Below are 20,513 nucleotides of genomic sequence, written 5' to 3'. Positions count from 1 at the left end.
ATATATGGAATCATAAATTAACAAGACAATTGTATTTATTTCCTCTGTATGATGGTAACAAATAATCATTGGTTGTTATAACTACTGTTTACTGTTTTGGCTACTCTTCCTGAGGTCCTCTTTTTTGCAACAAACAAATGCAATAAGTACAAGCAATCATTATCAATACATTTTGATATACATAAAACACAAACTTTTTGTTTAGTTACAACAGTAATCAGATTTTTTTTGTTTCTATTCCCTGTCCATTCTACACAGGGAAGTTAGTCTGGTAACGGAGCAGGGCGGGCCTAACGCGCACAAATGGTCAATGAACTAAACCAATCAGCAACAAGCAGATTCTGCATCTCACCAAACGCAAAGCATGCTGGTCCAGGTTAAAGGTCAGGACTACCCAGATTGAATCCCAAACAATGGCCGCTGGCTGCTCTGCTTTGCAACGACGACACTAGAGGCCACCATTGCTCCGCCGTTGCTGCAGTACCTCCATGTAGCCGCTAATGCATTGGACTTTAGACCCGTGAAAAACAACTTTAGGGCCAGTACCTAATTTTCTTAAACTTAAACTGATTCAGAGCACACAAATACATCAGATTAAGAGAACAGCTGCTACAAAGCAGCAAACAGGTATTTGAAGCTGGTGGTGCCTCTTGGGTCTCCCGAACATCAAGGTGTAGGACCCTCCAGAGGCTGCAGTTGTGCATAAACCTTCTATCCGGCCTCCCCTAAACTGTTCATTGAAGCTCATGAACAGAAATCCATGAAGACTCATTTTCAAACAGTCTTGTTCACTGATGAGGCCGTGTAACCCTGGATGGTCAAATCAATGCAGTAGTGGATAGTTGGTGAATGGCCACCGTGTCCCAACAAGTCTCATGGATTCTTCCCTAAAACTGTAATGACTATAAATCATAAACCTACAAAAATCCTCCCCAAATCCCCCAGTTTTACCATGACATGATGGTAATCCGTCACACAAGGGGGCGTGGCCAAGCCGAGAGGGAAGAAAACCTCTCATGGGAATCACAATTTTTCAGTCTTTTTACCTGTTTTCTGGCGAACAATAAACATATTTATCACAGTCCAGTAAAGTCGAGCCAAATTCAGGTCCATATTTTCACAGCAAAATGTTCAGCTGAATTATTCATTGTGCCGTGGGGACATTCTTCCTCCTTCCTCCATAACTAATCCATTCGTGGAGCCTGGCCTTGGACATTAAGTGCTCTTTAGTTAACCTGGTTACGTATAAACGTATTAATGAGGGAAACTTCTATTGTCAATAATGTCAATGGGGAGGAGTTGGGAAGAGTCATCTGTTTAATGTGTCTTTGGGAGAAACTCAGGATATAAATTTACCCAGCATGCAGCATTCACCTGCAGTCACACACAGACAAACCTGAAGCGTCTTGTCCAAGGACACGACCATCTGCACCTGCTGGATCCAGGATCCAAACCTTCAACCTTTCCATAAGACGACCTGCTCGGCCATTGTTGCCCAATACAAGTAAGTGAAGTTATACTTATACAATATTATTCCTAAGTAGATGTAAAAAGTGTTGTGTGGAAAATAATATTCAAGTAAAAGTTGAAAAACACTTGACCTCGACTAAATGTGAATGAGAATGAATCACCTCTGACTAAACTACATGAACATAAAGCCAGGTCTGAACAAGTACTAAACTAGGGCTTTCATTTGACTTTGTAAACTAATGGAGACTTTAAAAAGTAAAACACTGAGGTTAATGTTCACATAAAAGCATTGGAACACTACAGTGTGATACATGTGTTCACCAGTAGTGAATCAGCAGCTCATGAAGTTGTTCCACGGCTCTTTTGTATTATGTTTTGCTCGTGTTAGTTTATGGACAATGTTTGCTATTAGCTCCAAACACAGATGTCCATATCCTCCTGAGCTCCATAGACTGGACACTGGCTTTGCAGGAGTTCTGTTGTGACTTTCATCACAGGTTAATCCTCACATGTTTTGACCAATAAACCTGGAGCTTTGATCCGCACCATTTGGTTCGGCTCCTCAACACTCGGGCCTATTGCCTTTTTTAACCATTCTGAACTTGACTGAATTGTCCAGAACATCCAAAGACTTGATGTCTGGGTCTTTCTTTGTGAACTTTTTATGTTCTCATGTAGCTCTGTCACTACACCACACAGTGATGCAGCTGCTCAGGAAGCTCTTTATTGTCCCTGTTGTGACAACTTTAGTCAGAGTTACTATAATCTCAAACCAGCCACAGTGTGGTCAATACACAAGACCAGGCTCCTCTCGTCTGATGACACGCTGAGCTTCAACTCACCACCAGAAAGTGCCGGCTTTCTGCATCCCAGACAAGATCCTTTTTTACATCTAAAGACACAATAGGCCCAAACGGCCTGGCCCTTAAACAAAAGGCCTTTCCTGATTACATCAACATCCCAGTGTCTGTCTCCCCATGTATTCACATGTGACGCTGGTGATCTGCATAAACACACCAACGGTCTCCTGACCCTGTCATGCTGTTCTGCCTTTGGTGTGTTCACCTTTATAAGGTGATGCCAAAGCTGACTTGGGCAGAACTCTGATGCACAGCTTTGTGTGTTCTTCATATATATATATATATATATATATATATATATATATATGTATTAAACCTCACATCTTGACTAGACAACATCTCTTAAGCTTTTCTTTAACATTGGGTGAGAAAATCCACGACATCCCTCAGAAGCTTCAAACAGATTCTGTATCTCTTTAATTGTGTAGTTTTTTCTGCTCTTTACCTGCAGAGTTTCTCCTTACACTCGTGGTCAGTGCTGGTCCAGTTTATCGTCTTCATCGTCTTCGTCTCCTTGGTGTTACAGAGATGTCCTCACGTCTGCGTCTGATCCTCCTGCCCAGCGCTCGCTGCATGTTCGACGACCCGCTGCAGATCCGTGTGACGGGGCTGAGCTCGCAGCAGGACGTGGTGCTGAGGGCCAGCGCCACCGACGAGAAGGGCTCCAGCTTCAGCTCCTGGGCAGAGTTCAGGGCGGACCACAGCGGACAGGTACTGCACACAGATTCATCCATCAACTTTCATCAGGACCAGTCCTTACAGGGGCATTATGCATTAGGCTACAGTGGAGGAAAAAGTGAGTACACCGTGTGGAATTTCTTACATTTCTGCCTAAGTTGGTCACGAAATGTGGTCCGAGCTTTATTAACATCACAAGAATTATTAAACAGTGTCTGCTTGAAAAAATAGCATCTGAGTGAAATGAGCGTCTAATCTGCAACGACAGGAAAGCAGTTATTGCTGCAAAAGAAGAGTCAGTCAGCTATTTAATACACGGGTGTACTCACTTATTCACATCTCAGGCTTTTCTGCAAAATATCGTGATACACCATGGATACCAGACTAACCATATAAATGTCTGTGTCCATAGAATATTTTTTGGAATATAACTGACCTTGCATCACATGAATGATCGCATTTTGAGGGACTATTTTCTAGCAGATCACTCCGCCGCTGCGTAGCTTATACAACCACTCAAATGCTCAAAGTTTTTTAAAAAGCACAGTCTGAGCTCATCCACTGACTCTGGACTGAAATGTTTTCAAAGCTGAGCAGATGATTAATGATGAGGTTATGTGTCAAAATGTTCTCGTCCTGTCATGCTCCTCTGCCTCAGGTCCACGTGTCACGGGACGCCCCCCTCAGGGGCTCCTACAGCGGGGTCCAGCCCATGGGTCTGTTCTGGTCCCTGAGCCCAGAAGTTCCACACAGAAAATTCTTCAAAAACCAGGCCCTGAGTCCACACGTGGTCCATTTCTCTGTGGTCGACAAGCAGGACGGGCAGATACTGGCGAAGGAGACCAACGAGAGGTGCATTCTGGGAGACGGAGTCCAGAGACAGACTGTGACGGGGCGGGGCTTCTCCGGGGTCCTCTTCACTCCCCCAGGTCTGTGTCCTACTCAGTCTAATGTTTTTGAATAGAACCAGGAGAGGAATGATTGAAAATGTCTTTTTAACAGACAGTGATTTCTTCAAACCTGTTTATTAACAGTTATGTTTCTCTTGTGACGTCACAACATCACCTGCTCTCCAGAGTTTTAAGTCACTCTTAAAACACGCCCCTATGCGTTGGCTTTCAGCTGAGCTGAGTTGAGCATTCCATGTTGTTATTTTGTACTGTGTATATATACATATATATATATATATATATATATTTGTCTATCACTGAAACATGTACAGCACTTTGGGCCGTGTCAACTGTATGTTAAATGTGCTTTATAAATAAACTTTGACCTTGTCCTTCAGTCCTGGAATAACACGCCTCTTTAACATGTGTCCTGTTGTCCCAGGCTCCGGGCCGTTTCCCGCGGTGCTCAACCTCTCCACCTTCCCGACAGAGAAGAGGGCGGGGCTTCTGGCGAACAAAGGCTTCGTGGTGATGACTGTCCCGATCTTCAACCGCAAATTGGACAAGAGCGAGCGGCTTCATCTGGATCAGTACGAGGCGGCCGTGCAGTATCTACTGCAGCACAGAAAGGTCTGAGTCTGAACTGCTCTGTTCTTCTGTAGCCGCTCCTCCAGGAGCAGGACCCGACTCACACCAGGGCCCGACTCACACCAGGACCCGACTCACACCGGAACATTCAAATTGCCAAAGCAATTTTCTGTGTATAGCAGGAAAATGTTGTCTTGTGTTTGAATATTTACTATTTTGCGAAGCTTTGAGTGATGATGATGGTGGGGGGTTAAAACAGTGCTATTCTCAAAAGTGACCAGCAGGAGGAGCTCTAAGCACAGCTCACTTTGTTCTGCTTTAATGAAAATCCAACTTCGTAACTCGACCTGTGGGGCTTGTGAGAGAAAGTTTTGTGAGATTGTAAACTCAGAACACGATAGAGTGTGGCTAAGGCCACGTGATTCTACAGTAACTTCTGTGCTGTGTTCCAGGTGGGCGGTGTGGAGGTGGGGGTCATGGGCCTCTCTAAAGGGGCCGACGTGGCTCTGTCTGTGGCCGCGTTCGTGCGAGGCGTTGGGGCCGTCGTCTCGATCAACGGCTGCAGCGCTAACGTTCAACTGCCGCTCTTCTACAAACAACAGCAGATCCTCCCAGCGCTAAGACCTGATCTGTCCAAACGCATCACCCTGACCTCTGACCTTTATATGGTCAAAAACGCCCTGCCCATCCCGACGTCCGCAGAGCACCGTGACTCGGTCGTGCCCATAGAAAAGGCCAGCGCTCAGTTCCTGTTCGTGGCCTCGGAGGACGACCTGAACTGGGACAGTGTGGCGTTTATGGAGCAGATGGTGGAGCGGATGAAGCGTCACGGGAGGGATAATTTTGAGGCGGTTTCGTACCCTCAGGCGGGACACATCTTGGACACTCCGTTCTCACCGTTTGAAGTGTCTGGGTTCCATGGAGTTGAAAACATGGCGGTGCTTTGGGGAGGAGAACCCGCAGCGCACGCAAGAGCCGAGGTGAAACTGTGGAGGAAGATACAGGAGTTTTTCAGGAAGCATCTCAAGTGTGAGGCTAACCAGGCTAATGTTAAACTGTGAGGCTAACCAGGCTAATGCTAAACTGTGAGGCTAACCAGGCTAATGCTAAACTGTGAGGCTAATGCTAAACTGTGAAGCTAACCAGGCTAATGCTAAACTGTGATGATTCAGCGTGAAAGCATTTGTTGCGTAAGTTTAACTGTTTTCTCTCACACTTCAGCACAAAGTTGATAGAAGCTTCTGTGCCGCAAAGTAAATTTTAGAAGATGCAGAACGACGGAAAAAAGGGTTTAGTTTTTTGACGTAGACATGGCTCGACAAAGACACAGCAGTTCAGATTGAGTGTCGTCCAACTCACTTCAATTTTGTGTCCGAAACGCGCCAAACCCAAAGAGGGTGTAAAAATGGAGATTTACTTTACATGTACTTTACATGACCATTAACAAAACCCCACATAATAGTTTTATTGAAGATTGTATTGAATTACTTTCAGTTGTGTGCACTGAATTTGATTTAGTGATTACAGGTGATTGAGCATGTGAATGAAGCCAATAACAGGCACGTTAAAGAACTAAAGAGCAAAATGTGATTCTCAAGGTGGAACTGAAATTAACGAGTTTGTGAATGTAATAACTCTTGAAAAAAATAACATTTATAAATGTATCAATAAATATATGGAATCATAAATTAACAAGACAATTGTATTTATTTCCTCTGTATGATGGTAACAAATAATCATTGGTTGTTATAACTACTGTTTACTGTTTTGGCTACTCTTCCTGAGGTCCTCTTTTTTGCAACAAACAAATGCAATAAGTACAAGCAATCATTATCAATACATTTTGATATACATAAAACACAAACTTTTTGTTTAGTTACAACAGTAATCAGATTTTTTTTGTTTCTATTCCCTGTCCATTCTACACAGGGAAGTTAGTCTGGTAACGGAGCAGGGCGGGCCTAACGCGCACAAATGGTCAATGAACTAAACCAATCAGCAACAAGCAGATTCTGCATCTCACCAAACGCAAAGCATGCTGGTCCAGGTTAAAGGTCAGGACTACCCAGATTGAATCCCAAACAATGGCCGCTGGCTGCTCTGCTTTGCAACGACGACACTAGAGGCCACCATTGCTCCGCCGTTGCTGCAGTACCTCCATGTAGCCGCTAATGCATTGGACTTTAGACGCGTGAAAAACAACTTTAGGGCCGGTACCTAATTTTCTTAAACTTAAACTGATTCAGAGCACACAAATACATCAGATTAAGAGAACAGCTGCTACAAAGCAGCAAACAGGTATTTGAAGCTGCTGGTGCCTCTGGAGTCTCCCGAACATCAAGGTGTAGGACCCTCCAGAGGCTGCAGTTGTGCATAAACCTTCTATCCGGCCTCCCCTGAACTGTTCATTGAAGCTGATGAACAGAAATCCATGAAGACTCAGTTTCAAACAGTCTTGTTCACTGATGAGGCCGTGTAACCCTGGATGGTCAAATCAATGCAGTAGTGGATAGTTGGTGAATGGCCACCGTGTCCCAACAAGTCTCATGGATTCTTCCCCAAAACTGTAATGACTATAAATCATAAACCTACAACAATCCTCCCCAAAATCCCGCAGTTTTACCATGACATGATGGTAATCCGCCACACAAGGGGGCGTGGCCAAGCCGAGAGGGAAGAAAACCTCTCATGGGAATCACAATTTTTCAATCTTTTTACCCGTTTTCTGGCGAACAATAAACATATTTATCACAGTCCAGTGAAGTCGAGCCTAATTCAGGTCCATATTTTGACAGCAAAATGTTCAGCTGAATTATTAATTGTGCCGTGGGGGCATTCTTCCTCCTTCCTCCATAACTAATCCATTTGTACAGCCTGGCCTTGGACATTAAGTGCTCATTAGTTAACCTGGTTACATGGGGAGGAGTTGGGAAGAGTCATCTGTTTAATGTGTCTTTGGGAGCAACTCAGGATATAAATTTACCCAGCATGCAGCATTCACCTGCAGTCACACACAGACGAACCTGAAGCGTCTTGTCCAAGGACACGACCATCTGCACCTGCTGGATCCAGGATCCAAACCTTCAACCTTTCCACAAGACGACCTGCTCGACCATTGTTGCCCAATACAAGTAAGTGCAGTTATACTTATACAATATTATTACTAAGTAGATGTAAAAAGTATTGTGTGGAAAATAATATTCAAGTACAAGTTGAAAAACACTTGACCTCGACTAAATGTGAATGAGAATGAATCACCTCTGACTAAACTACATGAACATAAAGCCAGGTCTGAACAAGGACTAAACTAGGGCTTTCATTTGACTTTATAAACTAATGGAGACTTTAATAATCCTCACATGTTTTGACCAAAGACACTTATTTTTCATTAAATTTTGCAATAAACCTGGAGCTTTGATCCGCACCATTTGGTTCGGCTTTTCAACACTCGGGCCTATTGCCTTTTTTAACCATTCTGAACTTGACTGAATTGTCCACAACATCCAAAGACTTGATGTGTGGGTCTTTCTTTGTGAACTTTTTATGTTCTCATGTAGCTCTGTCACTACACCACACAGTGATGCAGCTGCTCAGGAAGCTCTCTATTGTCCCACAGAAGCTTCAAACAGATTCTGTATCTCTTTAATTGTGTAGTTTTTTCTGCTCTTTACCTGCAGAGTTTCTCCTTACACTCGTAGTCAGTGCTGGTCCAGTTTATCGTCTTCATCGTCTTCGTCTCCTTGGTGTTGCAGAGATGTCCTCACGTCTGCGTCTGATCCTCCTGCCCAGCGCTCGCTGCATGTTCGACGACCCGCTGCAGATCCGTGTGACGGGGCTGAGCTCGCAGCAGGACGTGGTGCTGAGGGCCAGCGCCACCGACGAGAAGGGCTCCAGCTTCAGCTCCTGGGCAGAGTTCAGGGCGGACCACAGCGGACAGGTACTGCACACAGATTCATCCATCAACTTTCATCAGGACCAGTCCTTACAGGGGCATTATGCATTAGGCTACAGTGGAGGAAAAAGTGAGTACACCGTGTGGAATTTCTTACATTTCTGCCTAAGTTGGTCACTAAATGTGGTCCGAGCTTTATTAACATCACAAGAATTATTAAACAGTATCTGCTTGAAAAAATAGTATCTGAGTGAAATGAGCGTCTAATCTGCAACGTCAGGAAAGCAGTTATTGCTGCAAAAGAAGAGTCAGTCAGCTATTTAATACACGGGTGGACTCACTGATTCACATCTCAGGCTTTTCTGCAAAACATTGTGATAAATGCATGAATTGATTTTTCTATTGATGATTGCACGTTGTCCAGGCCCTGAGGCAACAAAACAGCCCCACACATGATTCTCCTGCTCCAGACTCCACAGTGAGGGGAGGGTTTTGATGTCGGTGCTGTTCCATTTTTACTCCACAAATGACATTGTGTTTTCCTCCAAAACTATTCAACTTTGGGTCCAACAGTCCACTGAATGTTTTGCCAGTAGTGCTGTGGACCATCTCAGTGCTCTGTCGCAAACCCTATCCCCACTGTAAAGTATGATGCAAGAGCATCAAGAGAATGAAACTAAAACTAGTGATTATAAGTGTAAAACTACAACTAAAACATGTGGTCCTGTTGTGGCTTAAAGGGATATTTCAGGATTTTTGACATAGGGCCTCATTTCCTAGTTACCCAGAGTGTTGCTGATTTCTGGAGATTTTTTTTTTTTTTTGTAATTCATGCAGTTCTTATATCTGAAGAGTTTCGTGGTGCTAGGCTAGTGCAAGGCTAGTGCATTTCTATGGTATCAGCTAGCCTGCATTAAAAACAGTCTGACCCGCTCCACAGAGCACCTGAGGCAAATCACTTATAACACCAGACTAACCATATAAATGTCTGTGTCCATAGAATCATGTTTGGAATATAACTGACCTGCATCACATGAATGATCGCATTTTGAGGGACTATTTTCTAGCAGATCACTCCACCGCTGCGTAGCTTATACAACCACTCAAATGCTCAAATATAAGGTATTTTAAATGCAAAATGGTTAAAATTACTCTATGGACACAGACATTTATATGGTTAGTCTGGTGTTATAAGTGATTTGCCTCAGGTGCTCTGTGGAGCAGGTTTTTAATGCAGGCTAGCTGTTACCATAGAAATGCACTAGCCTTGCACTATGTACTTATTTTCCTGGTAATGACCAGCGTTCTATACATTATCCCTTACATAACGCACCCCTAGTCCGGCAACAGTTACATGCAGCTGTTACCATGGTCACGATAAACAATTATGCTGGAACTAGGACTTAAAAAAATATAAGCAAACAGGCCCCAATGAACAGCTTCAGTTCAGAGGACCATGGTATAAGCGGGATCATGGACTCCGACGTGTCCATTATCAGAATATCTGGACTCCGGTTCACGGCTCTGCATCGTCCAGTTACTTCTGGTCATGGACGCCTCGTCGTGTATTATCCCTCATGCAAACTCTGTGCAGAAGTGCTGCCAATGCCACTGACACGATGAGAAAGAAGAGGTGAAGAAGAGTTATTTCAGCCATGTTTGATCCTCCTGCCACTGTGTGGCGCTGTGTGTGTTTATATAATTACCTGCCCTATATAAGGGGTGAGGAAGGGGCACTCAGGTGTTGCAGTATGGGGGCATACATCTTTTTGACCGTGTCCAGTGTCTATGGAGTCTGAAGTCTGTGTCCCTGTCGATGGCTGTGAGGTTTGCCAAATAAACCTTTGAAATACAGTATTCTTTGTTTTGGAAGACACGCATCCGAGACGCCTCATTACTGCAGCCAGAGCGGACCTTTGCATAGGGCAAATCCTGGCCGCTTCACACACATTCATACTAAAAGTGTTCACACGTGTTTTAAAAGCACAGTCTGAGCTCATCCACTGACTCTGGACTGAAATGTTTTCAAAGCTGTGCAGATGATTAATGATGAGGTTATGTGTCAAAATGTTCTTATCGTCCTGTCACGCTCCTCTGCCTCAGGTCCACATGTCACGGGACGCCCCCCTCAGGGGCTCCTACAGCGGGGTCCAGCCCATGGGTCTGTTCTGGTCCCTGAGCCCAGAAGTTCCACATGCAAGATTCTTCAAAAACCAGGCCCTGAGTCCACACGTGGTCCATTTCTCTGTGGTCGACAAGCAGGACGGGCAGATACTGGCGAAGGAGACCAACGAGAGGTGCATTCTGGGAGACGGAGTCCAGAGACAGACTGTGACGGGGCGGGGCTTCACCGGGGTCCTCTTCACTCCCCCAGGTCTGTGTCCTACTCAGTCTAATGTTTTTGAATAGAACCAGGGAAGGAATGACTGAAAATGTCTTTTTAACAGATAGTGATTTCTTCAAACCTGTTTATTAACAGTTATGTTTCTCTTGTGACGTCACAACATCACCTGCTCTCCAGAGTTTTAAGTCACTCTTAAAACACGCCTCTATGCGTTGGCTTTCAACACGAGCTGAGTTGAGCATTCCATGTTGTTATTTTGTACTGTGTGTATATATATATACACTGTGTTCCAAATTATTATGCAAATGACATTTTTCTAAGATTTTCTAAATTGTCAACTCAAATTAGAGTCAGCATAATTTTCAAGTCTTTAACTGGTAGAGGATCATTTAAATGTGGTGGGGGAAAAATTCCTAACAGAATTTTTCAATAATAATAATAATTTTTCAAAAATAAATGTAGTAAAAACCTCAAAATCCACTGTTCCAAGTTCCAAATTATTTTACAGTTTCTGCTTGGATTTCTTTGCAGGATGTTAAAATAGCCTCCCAGAGCTGCCGTTTGGATGAAAACTGCCTCCCACCCTCATAGAAGTTTTTTTTTGTTGAGGCTCCAAAGGTTCTCAATAGGGCTGAGGTCAGGGGAGGAGGGGGTCCACATCATGAGTTTCTCTCCTTTTATGCCCATAGCAGCCAGTGATGCAGAGGTATTCTTTGCAGTAGGACATGGTGCGTTGTCATGCATGAAGAGGATTTTTTCAGGGAAAGCACAGCTCTTCTTTTTGTAGCATAGAAGACAGTGGTCAGTCAGAAACTCCAAATATTTTTCAAAGGTCATTTTCACACCTTCAGGGAGCCTAAAAGGGCCTAATGGGGCCGACCAGCTCTCTCACCATGACTCTGGCCCAAAACATGACTCCGCCACCTCCTTACTGACGTCACAGCCTTGTTGGGACATTGTGGCCATTCACCAACTATCCACTACTCCATCCATCTGACCATCCAGGGTCACACGGCCTCATCAGTGAACAAGACTGTTTGAAAATGAGTCTTCATGTATTTCTGAGCCACTGCAGCCGTTTCTGTTCATCAGAATTCAATTAACAGTTTAGGGGAGGCCCGGATAGAAGGTTTATGCACAACTGCAGCCTCTGGAGGGTCCTACACCTTGATGTTCGGGAGACTCCAGAGGGACCAGCAGCTTCAACTACCTGTATGCTGCTTTGTAGCATCTGTTCTAATAGTCTGATGTGTTTGTCTGGCAGAAACCGTCCATATTGTGCCTTTACTGCACAAACCCGAGTGTGCTCTGAATCATCCACAAATCTCTTATCAGTACGATGATTATGCTTAATCTTTCATGAAATATTGAAGGTTTTCATACCTAGACCAAGGCATTCAACTATTTCACGCTTTTCATCAGCAGAAAGACCCTTTTTCTTTCCTTTACTGCTTGAAAATGATGATCTGCTTAATAAAGTGGAACACCCTTTTTAAGTAGTTTTTCCCTTAACTGGGCTTCACCTGAAAACTAATCATCCCAGGTCTCTGAGAGTAATGTCAGTGATGCATAGAGCCCCATCCATGAGTTTCATTATTAATGTTTTTTTTTTTACCTTTTTGACACAAAAATCCAATTTGCGTAATAACTTGGAACGCAGTGTATATAATTGTCTCACTGAAACATGTACAGCACTTTGGGCCATGTCAACTGTATGTTAAATGTGCTTTATAAATATACTTTGACCATGACCTTGACCTTCAGTCCTGGAGCTCACACCTGGTTTCGAGTGTTGAAGAGAATAACACGCCTCTTTAACATGTGTCCTGTTGTCCCAGGCTCCGGGCCGTTTCCCGCAGTGCTCGACCTCCCCTCCTACCCGTCAGAGAAGAGGGCGGGGCTTCTGGCGAACAAAGGCTTCGTGGTGATGACTGTCCCGATCTTCAACCGCAAATTGGACAAGAGCGAGCGGCTTCATCTGGATCAGTACGAGGCGGCCATGCAGTATCTACTGCAGCACAGCAAGGTCTGAGTCTGAACTGCTCAGTTCTTCTGTAGCCGCTCCTCCAGGAGCAGGACCCGACTCACACCAGGGACCAGACTCACACCAGGGCCCGACTCACACCGGAACATTCAAATTGCCAAAGCAATTGTCCGTGTATAGCAGGAAAAGGTTGTCTTGTGTTGAATATTTACTATTTTGCGAAGCTTTGAGTGATGATGATGGTGGGGGTTTAAAACAGTGCTATTCTCAAAAGTGACCAGCAGGAGGAGCTCTAAGCACAGCTCACTTTGTTCTGCTTTAATGAAAATCCAACTTCGTCCAACTCGACCTGTGGGGCCTGTGAGAGAAACTTTTGTGAGATTGTAAACTCAGAACACGATACAGTGTGGCTAAGGCCACGTGATCCTTGAGTAACCTTCTGTGCTGTGTTCCAGGTGGGCGGTGCGGAGGTGGGGGTGGTGGCCCGCTCTAAAGGGGCCGACGTGGCTCTGTCTTTGGCCGCGTTCGTGCGAGGCGTTGGGGCCGTCGTCTCGATCAACGGCTGCAGCGCTAACGTTCAACTGCCGCTCTTCTACAAACAACAGCAGATCCTCCCAGCGCTAAGACCTGATCAGTCCAAAGGCATCGCCCTGACCTCTGACCTTTATATGGTCAAAAATGTCCTGCCCATCCCGACGTCCGCAGAGCACCGAGACTCAGTCGTTCCCATAGAAAAGGCCAGCGCTCAGTTCCTGTTCGTGGCCTCGGAGGACGACCTGAACTGGGACAGTGTGGCGTTTATGGAGCAGATGGTGGAGCGGATAAAGCGTCACGGGAGGGATAATTTTGAGGCGGTTTCGTACCCTCAGGCGGGACACATGTTGGACACTCCGTTCTCACCGTTCGAAGTGTCTACGTTCCATGGAGTTGAAAACATGGCGGTGCTTTGGGGAGGAGAACCCGCGGCGCACGCAAGAGCCGAGGTGCAACTGTGGAAGAAGATACAGGAGTTTTTCAGGAAGCACCTCAAGTGTGAGGCTAACCAGGCTAATGCTAAACTGTGAGGCTAACCAGGCTAATGCTAAACTGTGAGGCTAACCAGGCTAACGCTAAACTGTGAGGCTAACCAGGCTAACGCTAAACTGTGAGGCTAACCAGGCTAATGCTAAACTGTGAAGCTAACCAGGCTAATGCTAAACTGTGATGATTCAGCGTGAAAGCATTCGTAGCGTAAGTTTAACTGTTTTCTCTCACACATCAGCACAAAGTTGATAGAAGCTTCTGTGCCGCAAAGTAAATTTTAGAAGATGCAGAACGACGGGAAAAAGGGTTTAATTTTTTGACGTAGACATGGCTCGACAAAGACACAGCAGTTCAGATTGAGTGTCGTCCAGTTCACTTAAATTTTGTGTCCGAAACACGCCAAAACCAAAGAGGGTGTAAAAATTTAGATTTACTTTACATGTACTTTACATGACCATTTACAAAACCCCACAGAATAGTTTTAATGAAGATTGTATTGAATTACTTTCAGTTGTGTGCACTGAATTTGATTTAGTGATTACAGGTGATTGAGCATGTGAATGAAGCCAATAACAGGCACGTTAAAGAACTAAAGAGCAAAATGTCGTTCTTAAGGTGGAACTGAAATTAATGAGTTTGTGAATGTAATAACTCTTGAAAAAAATTACATTTATAAATGTATCAATAAATATATGGAATCATAAATTAACAAGACAATTGTATTTATTTCGATGGTAACAAATAATCATTGGTTGTTATACTGTTTATGTCAGCAGCTTATTGCTTTGGCTACTCTTCCTGGGGTCTTTTTTTTTGCAACAAACAAATGCAATAAGTACTAGCAATCATTATCAATACATTTTGATATACATAAAACACAATCAAGCTTTTTGTTTAGTTACAACAGTAATCAGATTTTTTTGTTTCTATTCCCTGTCCATTCTACACAGGGAAGTTAGTCTGGTAACGGAGCAGGGCGGGCCTAACGCGCACAAATGGTCAATGAACTAAACCAATCAGCAACAAGCGGATTCTGCATCTCACCAAGCGCAAAGCATGCTGGTCCAGGTTAAAGGTCAGGACTACCCAGATTGAATCCCAAACAATGGCCGCTGGCTGCTCTGCTTTAAAACGACGACACTAGAGGCCGCCATTGCTCCGCTGTTGCTGCAGTACCTCCATGTAGCCGCTAATGCATTGGACTTTAGACGCGTGAAAAACAACTTTAGGGCCAGTACCTAATTTTCTTAAACTTAAACTGATTCAGAGCACACAAATACATCAGATTAAGAGAACAGCTGCTACAAAGCAGCAAACAGGTATTTGAAGCTGCTGGTGCCTCTGGAGTCTCCCGAACATCAAGGTGTAGGACCCTCCAGAGGCTGCAGTTGTGCATAAACCTTCTATCCGGCCTCCCCTAAACTGTTCATTGAAGCTCATGAACAGAAATCCATGAAGACTCACTGATGAGGCCGTGTAACCCTGGATGGTCAAATCAATGGAGTAGTGGATAGTTGGTGAATGGCCACAATGTCCCAACAAGTCTCATGGATTCTTCCCCAAAACTATAATGAGGGAAGAAAACCTCTCATGGGAATCACAATTTTTTAGTCTTTTTTACCCGTTTTCTGACGAACAATAAACATATTTATCACAGTCCAGTAAAGTCGAGCCAAATTCAGGTCCATATTTTCACAGCAAAATGTTCAGCTGAATTATTCATTGTGCCGTGGGGACATTCTTCCTCCTTCCTCCATAACTAATCTATTTGTACAGCCTGGCCTTGGACATTAAGTGCTCTTTAGTTAACCTGGTTACGTATAAACGTATTAATGAGGGAAACTTCTATTGTCAATAATGTCAATGGGGAGGAGTTGGGAAGAGTCATCTGTTTAATGTGTCTTTGGGAGCAACTCAGGACATAAACTTACCCAGCATGCAGCATTCACCTGCAGTCACACACAGACAAACCTGAAGCGTCTTGTGCAAAGACACGACCATCTGCACCTGCTGGATCCAGGATCCAAACCTTCAACCTTTCCATAAGACGACCTGCTCGGCCATTGTTGCCCAATACAAGTAAGTGCAGTTATACTTATACAATATTATTACTAAGTAGATGTAAAAAGTATTGTGTGGAAAATAATATTCAAGTACAAGTTGAAAAACACTTGACCTCGACTAAATGTGAATGAGAATGAATCACCTCTGACTAAACTACATGAACATAAAGCCAGATCTGAACAAGGACTAAACTAGCTGCTTTCATTTGACTTTATAAACTAATGGAGACTTTAAAAAGTAAAACACAGAGGTTAATGTTCACATAAAAGCATTGGAACACTACAGTGTGATACATGTGTTCACCAGTAGTGAATCAGCAGCTCATGAAGTTGTTCCACGGCTCTTTTGTATTATGTTTTGCTCGTGTTAGTTTATGGACAATGTTTGCTATTACCTCCAAACACAGATGTCCAAATCCTCCTGAGCTCCATAGACTGGACACTGGCTTTGCAGGAGTTCTGTTGTGACTTTCATCACAGGTTAATCCTCACATGTTTTGACCAAAGACACTTATTTTTCATTAAATTTTGCAATAAACCTGGAGCTTTGATCCACACCATTTGGTTCGGCTCCTCAACACTCGGGCCTATTGCCTTTTTTAACCATTCTGAACTTGACTGAATTGTCCAGAACATCCAAAGACTTGATGTGTGGGTCTTTCTTTGTGAACTTTTTATGTTCTCATGTAGCTCTGTCACTACACCACACAGTGATGCAGCTGCTCAGGAAGCTCTCTGTTGTCCCTCAGAAGCTTCAAACAGATTCTGTATCTCTTTAATTGTTTAGTTTTTGCTGCTCTTTACCTGCAGAGTTTCTCCTTACACTCGTGGTCAGTGCTGGTCCAGTTTATCGTCTTCATCGTCTTCGTCTCCTTGGTGTTACAGAGATGTCCTCACGTCTGCGTCTGATCCTCCTGCCCAGCGCTCGCTGCATGTTCGACGACCCGCTGCAGATCCGTGTGACGGGGCTGAGCTCGCAGCAGGACGTGGTGCTGAGGGCCAGCGCCACCGACGAGAAGGACTCCAGCTTCAGCTCCTGGGCAGAGTTCAGGGCGGACCACAGCGGACAGGTACTGCACACAGATTCATCCATCAACTTTCATCAGGACCAGTCCTTACAGGGGCATTATTTCCCCCCCAAAAAGAAGATATTTGTGTGTATTTGACCTCATCGTGACCAAGTGGCTGTATGAGTGGTCGGCATGGCGACATAACTTCCCATCACAGTGGTCCCTAAGACGCTCCACGATCTACAGCTACTTGGTCACTATGAGGTCAAATACACACAAATATCAACTTTATTTTCTCAGAGAAAAAGCTGCAAAATGCACATTTAAATTGCCTTTAACTAACGAAAGCATCTGTTATGCACATTGGTGGTCAGGACTAAGTAAATATACTTAAAGTGCATATGACAGGTTTTAATGCTTTGTCAATGCCACAGACACAATGAGAAAGAAGAGGCGAAGAAGACTTGGAGAGTATTTTGGACAGCAAATACTTAAGTACTTTCATTTAAGTAATAATTCCACTGAGCAACTTTTCCTTGTATAGTAGTAGTATTTGATCAGTAGTTGTAGTATTTGTGCAGCTCAATACAGTCCATTCTGGGCTGTGGCCACCAGATGGCGACACAGACCTGATCCATAAAGTATAAAGACCTTTTCCTACAAACATCAAACCTTTTGTTTCCAAAATTTACATTTTGAATAATGAGACACACATTAATAATGAAAATGTTCACACGTGTTTTAAAAGCACAGTCTGAGCTCATCCACTGACTCTGGACTGAAATGTTTTCAAAGCTGTGCAGATGATTAATGATGAGGTTATGTGTCAAAATGTTCTTATCGTCCTGTCACGCTCTTCTGCCTCAGGTCGACGTGTCACGGGACGCCCCCCTCAGGGGCTCCTACAGCGGGGTCCAGCCCATGGGTCTGCTCTGGTCCTTGAGTACAGAAGTTCCACATGTAATATTCTTCAAAAACCAGGCCTTGAGTCCACACGTGGTCCACTTCTCTGTGGTCGACAAGCAGGACGGGCAGATACTGGCGAAGGAGACCAACGAGAGGTGCATTCTGGGAGACGGAGTCCAGAGACAGACTGTGACAGGGCGGGGCTTCACCGGGGTCCTCTTCACTCCCCCAGGTCTGTGTCCTACTCAGTCTAATGTTTTTGAATAGAACCAGGAGAGGAATGATTGAAAATGGTGTTTCAACAATAAGATAGTGATCTGAAGGTTATTAAAGCCACACCACTGAACATTTAATCCAATAAAAATTATAAAATACGCATTTTTAATAGTGAGAGTTTTTCTTGGGGATGCACCACATTTGAGTAATTGCCAATACTGAACATTGATACAAGTACAAGGCATTTTCCTTCAAACATATTTATTATTTGAGAGTTTTACAAAAGTTACGTTTCTATATTCCATCGCAACATTTATCACCTGAGATGTTCCGCAGCGTGGCTTTTATGATCTGCATATCCTGGAGCATCAACAGAAGCAGTGAAAATAACACTTCTCTTTAACATGTGTCCTGTTGTCCCAGGCTCCGGGCCGTTTCCCGCGGTGCTCGACCTCCCCTCCTTCCCGTCAGAGAAGAGGGCGGGGCTTCTGGCGAACAAAGGCTTCGTGGTGATGACTGTCCCGGTCTTCACCTGCAAAGCGGACAAGAGCGAGCGGCTTCATCTGGATCAGTACGAGGCGGCCGTGCAGTATCTACTGCAGCACAGCAAGGTCTGAGTCTGAACTGCTCTGTTCTTCTTTGTAAACTCAAAAACATAGTCCCATCTTAATGCAGTGTGGCTAAGGCCACGTGATCCTGGAGTAACCTTCTGTGCTGTGTTCCAGGTGGGCAGTGCGGAGGTGGGGGTGGTGGCCCGCTCTAAAGGGGCCGACGTGGCTCTGTCTGTGGCCGCGTTCGTGCGAGGCGTTGGGGCCGTCGTCTCGATCAACGGCTGCAACGCTAACGTTCAACTGCCGCTCTTCTACAAACAACAGCAGATCCTCCCAGCGCTAAGACCTGATCAGTCCAAACGCATCGCCCTGACCTCTGACCTTTATATGGTCAAAAACGCCCTGCCCATCCCGACGTCCGCAGAGCACCGTGACTCGGTCGTGCCCATAGAAAAGGCCAGCGCTCAGTTCCTGTTCGTGGCCTCGGAGGACGACCTGAACTGGGACAGTGTAGCGTTTATGGAGCAGATGGTGGAGCGGATGAAGCGTCACGGGAGGAATAATTTTGAGGCGGTTTCGTACCCTCAGGCGGGACACTTCCTGGACACTCCGTTCTCACCGTTTGAAGTGTCTACGTTCCATGGAGTTGTAAACATGGCGGTGCTTTGGGGAGGAGAACCCGCGGCGCACGCAAGAGCCGAGGTGCAACTGTGGAAGAAGATACAGGAGTTTTTCAGGAAGCACCTCAAGTGTGAGGCTAACCAGGCTAATGCTAAACTGTGAGGCTAACCAGGCTAATGCTAAACTGTGAGACTAACCAGGCTAATGCTAAACTGTGAGGCTAACCAGGCTAATGCTAAACTGTGAGGCTAACCAGGCTAATGCTAAACTGTGAGGCTAACCAGGCTAATGCTAAACTGTGAGGCTAACTGGGCCAATGCTAAGCTGTGAGGCTAACCGGGCTAATGCTAAACTGTGAGGCTAACCAGGCTAATGCTAAACTGTGAGGCTAACCAGGCTAATGCTAAACTGTGAGGCTAACCAGGCTAATGCTAAACTGTGAGGCTAACCAGGCCAATGCTAAGCTGTGAGGTTAGCGGGGCTAATGCTAAACTATGATGCTAACGGGGCTAATGCTAAACTGTGATGCTAATAGGGCTAATGCTAAATTGTGATGCTAATGGGGCTAATGCTAAACTGTGATGCTAATGGGGCAAGGGCTTATGGTTTTTACTCCGATCCTGCTTTTTGCATCCTATACCGATACTTGGGGTTTGAGTAACTCCCGATATCCGATATTAATCAACAGACTTTCTTAAAAGTGGCTTTATAACTGTTAAATATTCATTAAAGGGGCTAGATGCAAGTTAGCGGTTTTATACTCACTACTGCCACCTCAGGTCATACATGTAACTGCAGCTTCTATATTAAAGGAATAGGCCACCGTTTTTACATACTGAGATATGTTCTTACCTCACTTTAGACGTGTTAATATATCCCCGTCTGGTCTTTGTCCGTGCACTCTGCCAGGCAAACGGAGCACATACGCAGCCTCTCCCACATGTCATATAGCTCCAAAAAAGCTCACGATAGAAGCTACCAAGCTCTTCAACGTGTTCCCTATTCAAATAAAGTTACGTGAAGTGTTTTCATGCGAAGTATATTTACACAGAAATGTAACGTGTCGATTTTATAAGCAGATACTTCACGTAACTTTATTTAAATAGGGAACACGTGGAAGAGCTTGGTAGCTTCTATCGTGAGCTTTTTTGGAGCTATATGACATGTGGGAGAGGCTGCGTATGTGCTCCGTTTGCGTGACAGAGCGCACGGACAAAGACCAGACGGGGATATATTAACACGTCTAAAGTGAGGTAAGAGCATATCTCAATATGTAAAAACGGTGGCCTATTCCTTTAAGCTCGTGCATGACGGCACTTCAGACCCGAATGAACACCTTTCTGAGTAGCTTTCCCCTACTCCTTTGAAGGGCCTGCGCTATCAACAAGGAGAGCCTCCAACAAAACAGTGGCTTCTT

General features: G+C 44.6%; 3 protein-coding genes across 3 annotated transcripts; all 3 read left to right on the top strand.

Moving 5' to 3' along the window:
• Positions 1 to 2,858: 2,858 nt before the first annotated feature.
• LOC306966690 (acyl-coenzyme A thioesterase 1-like) lies at positions 2,859 to 5,547 on the top strand (the record flags this gene model as incomplete). The annotated part of the gene is made up of 4 exons (XM_079561503.1): positions 2,859 to 3,041; positions 3,667 to 3,937; positions 4,341 to 4,528; positions 4,939 to 5,547. 4 exons carry the CDS (start codon positions 2,859 to 2,861, stop codon positions 5,545 to 5,547), a joined length of 1,251 nt encoding a protein of 416 aa, XP_079417629.1.
• Positions 5,548 to 8,240: 2,693 nt separating this feature from the next.
• On the top strand, positions 8,241 to 13,770 carry LOC306966689 (acyl-coenzyme A thioesterase 1-like; the record flags this gene model as incomplete). The annotated part of the gene is made up of 4 exons (XM_079561502.1): positions 8,241 to 8,423; positions 10,482 to 10,752; positions 12,561 to 12,748; positions 13,162 to 13,770. 4 exons carry the CDS (start codon positions 8,241 to 8,243, stop codon positions 13,768 to 13,770), a joined length of 1,251 nt encoding a protein of 416 aa, XP_079417628.1.
• Positions 13,771 to 16,679: 2,909 nt separating this feature from the next.
• On the top strand, positions 16,680 to 19,258 carry LOC306966316 (acyl-coenzyme A thioesterase 1-like; the record flags this gene model as incomplete). Its single annotated transcript, XM_079561038.1, has 4 exons — positions 16,680 to 16,862; positions 17,670 to 17,940; positions 18,348 to 18,535; positions 18,650 to 19,258. 4 exons carry the CDS (start codon positions 16,680 to 16,682, stop codon positions 19,256 to 19,258), a joined length of 1,251 nt encoding a protein of 416 aa, XP_079417164.1.
• Positions 19,259 to 20,513: the final 1,255 nt, after the last annotated feature.

The sequence above is a fragment of the Gobius niger genome, assembly GCF_951799975.1.
Source record: "Gobius niger genome assembly, chromosome: 8".
Classification (NCBI taxonomy): Eukaryota; Metazoa; Chordata; class Actinopteri; order Gobiiformes; family Gobiidae; genus Gobius; species Gobius niger.
Note: the sequence above shows the minus strand (reverse complement) of the source record. Positions and strands in the feature narration are given on the sequence as shown.